The sequence below is a fragment of the Condylura cristata genome, unplaced genomic scaffold, assembly GCF_000260355.1.
Source record: "Condylura cristata isolate star-nosed mole 26May11 unplaced genomic scaffold, ConCri1.0 scaffold00007, whole genome shotgun sequence".
Lineage (NCBI taxonomy): Eukaryota > Metazoa > Chordata > Mammalia > Eulipotyphla > Talpidae > Condylura > Condylura cristata.
Genome location: NW_004567108.1, coordinates 39,372,848 through 39,380,305, shown reverse-complemented (window position 1 = coordinate 39,380,305; position 7,458 = coordinate 39,372,848). Strand labels below are relative to the sequence as shown.

At 39.5% G+C, this 7,458-nt stretch overlaps 1 protein-coding gene across 1 annotated transcript in view; it reads left to right on the top strand.

Moving 5' to 3' along the window:
• MCCC2 (methylcrotonoyl-CoA carboxylase 2 (beta)) overlaps nucleotides 1–6,844 on the top strand; it is a 43,420-nt gene extending 36,576 nt beyond the window's left edge. The window contains exons 16-17 of the mRNA XM_004678223.2: nucleotides 1,453–1,538; nucleotides 4,992–6,844. Coding sequence (XP_004678280.1) covers nucleotides 1,453–1,538; nucleotides 4,992–5,109 — 204 coding nt within the window. The 3' untranslated portion in view covers nucleotides 5,110–6,844. The remainder of the gene's footprint in view (nucleotides 1–1,452; nucleotides 1,539–4,991) is intronic.
• The last annotated feature ends 614 nt before the right edge of the window (nucleotides 6,845–7,458 follow it).

Genomic DNA, 7,458 nt, shown 5'->3' with positions numbered 1-7,458 from the left:
CCGCCTTCGCACACCCTCAGCCACGCCATCCTGGGTTCAGTTGGGCACTGCCCTCAACTGTGGAGTGGGGTTAATTTAAAGCAGAGATATTCCCTGACCCTAAATGCATCCACCCATGCCTCACAACTCTTATTTGTCTTTCTAAGCAGGGAAATTCTGTAGACGTGAAGTTTCAGATTCATGTTAGTACTAATATCAAAGCAAAAACAAAGTTTTACTTTCCGTATGTGAGAGGGGGTGAGGGAGCAGGATATGCCATTCTACCAGATAGCTACCAGACATACTACCTAAACTCTAGCCTGGCATGGGGCTCTCGGATTAATTTGACATGCAGATATATAAACGCATCTATTTTTATATGTGGAAGAAAAGTATAAGCTTTTTAAAAGAAATTTAATGATTGTTTTAATGATTCAGGGTGTTTCTTCATATATAAGATGGGGATAAAAATACATATCAGAGATTAATGTCAGAAGTGACCTGAAAATATACAAAAAGTGTTAGTGTCAGCTACCTCATAGTAAGTGCACAATAAAAGGTTGCTCCTAAAAATATACTGGAAGTGAGATCTACTTTTCCATCAAACAGAAGGAAGGCCATATCCTTACTGCAGGATCTTGTCAGTCTACTGGCTGACTCAGGTGTGGTCAAGCTTCCAGTGTTTGAATGCTGCTCTACCTCTACTCCTTGTGAGATAGTAGCTAAGCCATGAAACTGCCCTGGGTTTCCTTTTCTTCAGAAAGTATAAGCTTTTAATGTTTTTCCCTCCAAATTCTTCATCTACAAATGACATTAAACCACTTGAGTACATGAAAGAAGGTTGGCTTTGTTTGAAATAAATTATTTTTGGTGTAAAATATATTTCAGTTGAAAATGCTTTTTGGGCTTTCAAAATTAGTCTGCATGAAGATTTTTGCATCTGAATTATCACTTATTTCTGACAAAACTGATAAACTATTACATTTTTAACTGATGAAAATATCTCTCAGCTATATGGGAACTTTCAAAAGAAGTTGTTCAAGGTGTGATTGATGTTTTATACCTCTAAGCTACGATTTCTTTTAAATATTGGCTGTTTGAATGAGAACCTCCTATTTCTCCACCTTCTTAAACAGAAGCTGCTAAATCCCATGTACCCCTTTTGTTATCTAGTAGAATTCACCCCCTCTGTTTACTCTGCAGGAATACAGTGACAGGTAAAGTCCTTAGCTTTGACCTTACATCAAATGGCCTCAGGATATTATCTCTGATAAGGGAAACGTAATGGTGCACTGGCTTATACTGATGTTCTCAGTGAGACCATGTGTGTTAACGTATTTCTTGTAATCTGTGCAGGTGTGAGTTGTAGCATTAAAATTCATGGAATCTGTTGTCACATTTTTCTTGGGCTTCTCTTGAATGGGTTGGGTCTTTTGTTCCACAGAACTGATTTACTCAGGACTCCTTTTACAGTTCTCCAGTGCTGATGAAGCTGCTTTAAAGGAGCCCATCATCAAGAGGTTTGAAGAAGAAGGAAACCCTTACTATTCCAGCGCAAGGTGGGAGCCAGAACTCCCTGAGGGCTGCATCTGGGCAGTCAGGACAGCAGCTTTCGGGAGAACTGAATAGTGGGGATGGCCCAGCCTGTGTGGCAACCAAAAAGCAATGTTTGGGCGTACTTGATTTTGACCTGTGTCAGTAGTGGGAACGCATGCTGCTGAAATGCCCCTTCTCTCAGGCTGGCCTGGGGATCTGGTGCTGCCACCTTCTCCCCTTCTTGTCTTAGCCCACCTCTAGCTGAAGCCTGGGGCCTGGAGGGGTCCTGTAGCTGGCAGTTGAATCTCACTGGGCTGGGAAGTTAGGAATTACAGTCCTGGCTGTGTCTCTTTTACGAATTAGTTCTAATTTTTGTTTAAACACTTAGAGTCTGGTGCTAGCCCTTTCTGATTATTTTGTTTTTATCTCATTCTAATAATGAGATGGGTTGAACACTTCCTGGCACTTGCTAACAAGTATGCTCCTACGTTTAGAAGGTGATCAGTCACAGCAGAGCCCATGTGTCAATGCCAAGTAATTACCTCACACACCATCAGAGCTCTTGGTTCTGTTTGCTTCTTATGCCACTTAATGAGGTAATAAATTTTCCAGGCCTGTCCCAGCTGGAGACTAGCTGCATGTGATTTCAGACCATTGTTTTCCACCAACAACTTTAATGTTCTGCATTCTGAAGAGTAATCTAAGCTTCATGTCTTCCTTTTATCCCTTGGGCAGGGAGAAAAAGAAAATAACGATTTGTGTCTTTCAAAATTAAATTATCAGTGATTTATGCCATTGACTGGTGACGGCAAACTGGAGAAAATCAAAAGTTAGGATCCATTTCCATCATTTGAATGCTGCTTTTGTGGCAGCTGCTGCTCTTAGTGCTGTGGGTATAAAGACTGAATATGCTTATTTTCAAGAGCATAATTAGTCTCAGAAATTAAATGACACCCTCAGGATTTTTTTTTAAAAGTCTATTGTATTTATTTACTTTTTAAATAATATAATGGTTTATTTTTACATCATTTTGTGCATTTTTCCATCTCAGTTGTAATCCCCTTGGGCTTCCCACCACCAAATCACCCGTGTGCCATCACCATAGTCCAGTGCATTTCCCTCTCCCCACTGTTTTTGATCCCATTCCCCACTCCACTCCCATAAAATGTCTCTGGTACATAGCTGCTCATTATTATTATTATTTTCTCTCCTGGTCTGTTATACTCCTGCTGTGAGTGAAACCAACCGGTATTCTTCCTTTTCTTTCTGGCTTATCTCACTAAGCATGATCTTTTCAAGCTCCATCCATGTTGCTGCAAAAGGCATGTGTTTCTTTTTTTTGGTTGCTGAGTAATATTCCATTGTGTATATGTACCACATCTTTTAAATCCAGTCATCTACTTTTTGGGCATTTGGGTTGTTTCCATGTCTTTCCTATTGTAAATAAAGCTGCAGTAAACATGGGAACACCCTCAAGATTTTTTTAAATGCCTGTTTCTCCTTTTGTTAAATATGCACTTTTCCAAATAAATATACTAGGTATATTTTATTGTGGTAGGTCATGATTCATTTAATTAAGAAAAAACATTTTATAGATTTTGATTTGAGAAATATATTCTTTAACAATCACTTAGACATATTGTAGCTAGCAGTCAAAAAAAGGAAATAGAAAACCATGTGAAAAGTAAGAGAAAATATATATTGTGACTCACCTACAGGTTTTTTTTAATATATAAGATTTTGACTGAAATTCATAAAGACAGCTGAAATATTAAACTTTGAAAAATAGCATGTTTTATGAGCCATTAATTTGTTTTTCAACCCTATTTGAGATAAGTCATATCCTAAGAAAGACTGAAATCCTTTATTATTTTCATAGTTAAATTATTATGATTTAAATAGGTTATATGCAAGGCAGGAGTGCAAATGACTCAGATAGACTTATCTCTGGAAATAAAAGTTGAAAGGCAATAAGGTTTTTCTGTTTAATCTATATGGCTCTAATCCTTCTGTTGAAACACAGGGTGGCTTGGAGAAAGCAGCTTTCTTTCAAAGATTAAACATTTTCAAGACAGTTTGTGTGACCTCCCTTGGATTTAACAAATCTCAGTTTACAGTTGAATTCTGTGGTCTATATAAGCTTCGACCGGCCAGGTCTGTCTTTCCCTAGACCTGTGTCTTCATCTGTAACTACACCCCCCATCTCTTTCCTTACAAGTTCCATGTGCAGGGTGCCAGTTTTCTCCTGCTTAGTTGTTTTTTCTTTTTTTAAGATTTATTTATTTATGTATACAGAATTGGAATACAGGCCAGAGGTGTGGGGGATGAGAGGCTTCACCAGAGACAGAGTGGGGAGCACAACAGACAGATCGACTGAAGTACACTGCTAAGGGGAGCAGTGGGCGGGTCAGGAGAGGTCTGCCACCCTATGTAGGTTATCTCCCCTGCTGGGGATCAAAGTCATACTGCAGTGGCCGCAGATCACCTCATAGCGCTGTGCTTTAACCCGTTTTGCCACCAGGGAGAGCCCTGCTTCGTTGTTTTTATAATCAGACTTTTATCAGGCATTTGATTAGTGCCTTGTGCCTGAAGCCACCTCTGATCTGATGGTGAGTGAGGCAGCCCCAGCATCATCTTGCCTCTGGGGTTCCTCAGTTGACTGCTTCCGGAAGGAGGCTAATCAATTGACCAGCTTACAAATCACCAGAGTGGCCTTTTCTTATTAGCTGTTGATAGTTCAGGGTCCTGCTATGAATGTTTTATGAGCAAGGATTTGATTCATGGCCTGTCGATGAAAGTATGTTTTAATAATTGATGCTGTGTCCAGATCCTGAGGGCAGTTTGTTTAAAGAAAGTAAAACTGCCTCCTATTAACAGCCTTTAAGAAGCAATAGTTCTCATTCATTTTGCTTTAAAATGTTAATGAAATGCAAACTAAAATTTTACTTAAAAGTTTCTTCTGAGAGCAGATTAATACTAATACTTGTATTTCCTATTGCAGCAAAAAGTTAAGAATTACATGTCAATATATTTTATTAGTAAAATGTAGAATCTAGTCATTATTTGCAGCTTAAGAATTTGGGGCTTTTTTAGTTGGGGCTTTGGTTTGAGGCTATTATTTATATGGTTTATATGCTTCTCCATATTTTAACAGAAATACTTCAACTTGATTTGTATGTTTTTGTGGGCAGAAGAAAACAAGTTTTTCTTGCAGTAGTAAAAGTTTCAGAACCTAGATTATTTTGATATTTGTTATAATAAACAGTTTCTGAAGCCATATAGCTTCATACAACATTCTGTGGGGATCAATTTTCCTTCATTTTTGGTTAAATATGAATAGATCTCAATTGTGAATCTAATAGGTAGATACTACCTGAGGAAAAATTTCTTGGGCATTTCTGGGTATCAACTATACAATGGTATACTAGTGAGAGTGTGGTGGTGGAGTACTGATAACTCTTCTTTTCTTTTCTCAGGCTGTGGGATGATGGGATTATTGATCCAGCAGACACCAGACTGGTCCTGGGTCTCAGTCTTAGTGCCGCCCTCAACGCACCAATCCAGAAGTCTGACTTTGGTGTTTTTAGAATGTAGCTGGAATAGCAACCATCTTTCATTGGCCCTGTGCCCCAAACTAATACATGAGTAGCCTTAAGATTTTAGACTTTTCAACAGGTGTTACAGTAAATTTTTTTCCTCAACACAGTAAACCTCAATTCTTTGGAAATTTTCTCAAAAGAAATCTTTTTTTGTGGCTCAGCTTTACCACCTGGAAATTCCAGGTATCCCTGAGGTTATGAAAATATAAAATTGAATGATTGCTTTGCTGATTCTACACAATGATATTTTAACATGGTAATTTTTAAACAGTATTATTTTTCCCCACAGCCATCATCATGTTCCCTCCTGAAATAGTCTGGTGGCTCATTGTTGTCGCTCCGGGTTCTATTTTCTAGCCATTCTCTGCTCACCCAACACCTATCTGGCTTCCACTGCCACAGCCTTCTCCCAGCTCGCCACTGGCCTCCACATTGCCGTCAGTTTCCTTTCTGAATTTATCTGACTTAACTCTGAAGCTTTCTGGTCACTCCAACATTTCTTCCTAGAAATGCTGCACTTCGTCAGTGCTCCACCCCCTTGGGCTTGTTACCAACTTCTCTGGCCATTCTAATGCCACTCCATTACAGGCCCCTCTACCTGCACTGACCCCTACCTCCCCACCCTTCCCTATTTGCCTGAGTTTTCACTGGTCATTCATGAATACATCCTTACTCTAAGAGATCCAAATAGCATAAAATTATTTCTTCATTTTTTTAATTGTGGCAAAATATATGTAACAGAATTTGCCATTTTTACAACTCGACGTGTCCAGTTCTATGTAGCTGCTGCCACCCTCCATCTGTAGAACTTCTCATCTTACCCTGAAACTTGTACCCCCTGAATATGCCATAGTCCTCCCCATTCCCAGCCCCTGGCATGGCAAATTCCTGAGTGCATGTGTTTCTTATGGCTTGGTTCATTTCTGTTGGGCCATTTCAGCCTCTCTGGCTTCAGTTGCTGGAAGATGGGTGACTCCTGTGCTGACAGTTGTTAACACAGTTCTCCCCGGAGCACCAGGCCTGTCAAGTTCAGTCTTCAAGTTCTGTTGATTGTGCTGCCTCCTCTTGAACTCCCTCGCTGTCTTTTGGGCCTGAGGCTCACCTAGTCCAGTCTGTCCGTCACTCTGGAATTAAGATTGCCTTCCTAAAGTGCACATCTGGCCATGCTCCTCTCTTGTTAAAATATTTTACTGTTCTTTATGGAAGGACCCAACACTCTGCCCTCCAGGGTCGTGACCTCCAGACTCTTCTCCCAGAATTCTCTTTTCATACACCACGCTCAATCATTCTAGACTTAGAGCTCCTAGAACTGACCCTGGCTTTCCCACCTGAGGGCTGCCATCACTCTCTGCCGCAACCCTGCAGTTCTCCCTTCTTCAAACACTTAACTTTTGTGTCTCTGATTTCCCTGGGCTGGGTTAGAGACTACTATGCATGCTTATAAATAGCCTCCTGTTTCCTCTGTCACACACTGTCGCTTAATTGTACACATTTCTTTAAAATTGTCCTCCTAAAGAATGTAAGCTCCATAAGAGCAGGGGTCTGCCTGTTTATCTTGTATCTCTGAAGCTTGGCAATTGCAGGTGTGCAATTTAAATTTTAGTTTAAATTTAAATTTATTGTTGAATGAATGAAAAAATATGCATGTTGTAATTGATGTCCTCAGGCCATGTTGTTTTAAACTAGTGATTCATGATATAATCAAATACAACTATCAAATGCTTTCTTAATAAAATTAATATTATAAACATTTGTGTGTGGTGTTTAGTTAAGGCTGCATTTGTATATTAGGAAATCAGTTTAGTTTTTCAAGATGTGTGCAGATAGAAGATTACAATGAAGAAGTAGGATGTAAACATTTAAACACATTAAACTGTCAGTTAACATATTCAAAATATAATTCATAAAGTTATATTCTGTCAGTTATATTCATGCACAAACAAAATAATTTCAACACTAGATGACGTTTTAAAGATTTATTTATGCATATCACAACTGGGGTACAAGCCAGAGGTACAGGGGGTGAGGATTTACCAGAGACAGAGTGGGGAGCAGAACAGGCAGATGGACTGAAATATACTGCTGAGGGGAGCAGCAGGCGAGACAGGAGAGGTCTGCTGCGTCATGTGGGTCAGCTCCGTGAGATCGAACTTGTGCTGAAGTGGCTGTAGTGCTGTGCTTTAACCCGTTGAGCCACCAGGGAGGGCCTGGGTTAGAAGGATCTTAACTTTTTGTTATTTAGGAAGATCATGATCATCACTAAAACCACACATATGATAGATTATTTGATATACTTTATCTTTTTAAAAATGTTTATAATGCTTTACCGATCTAGGCAGCATTT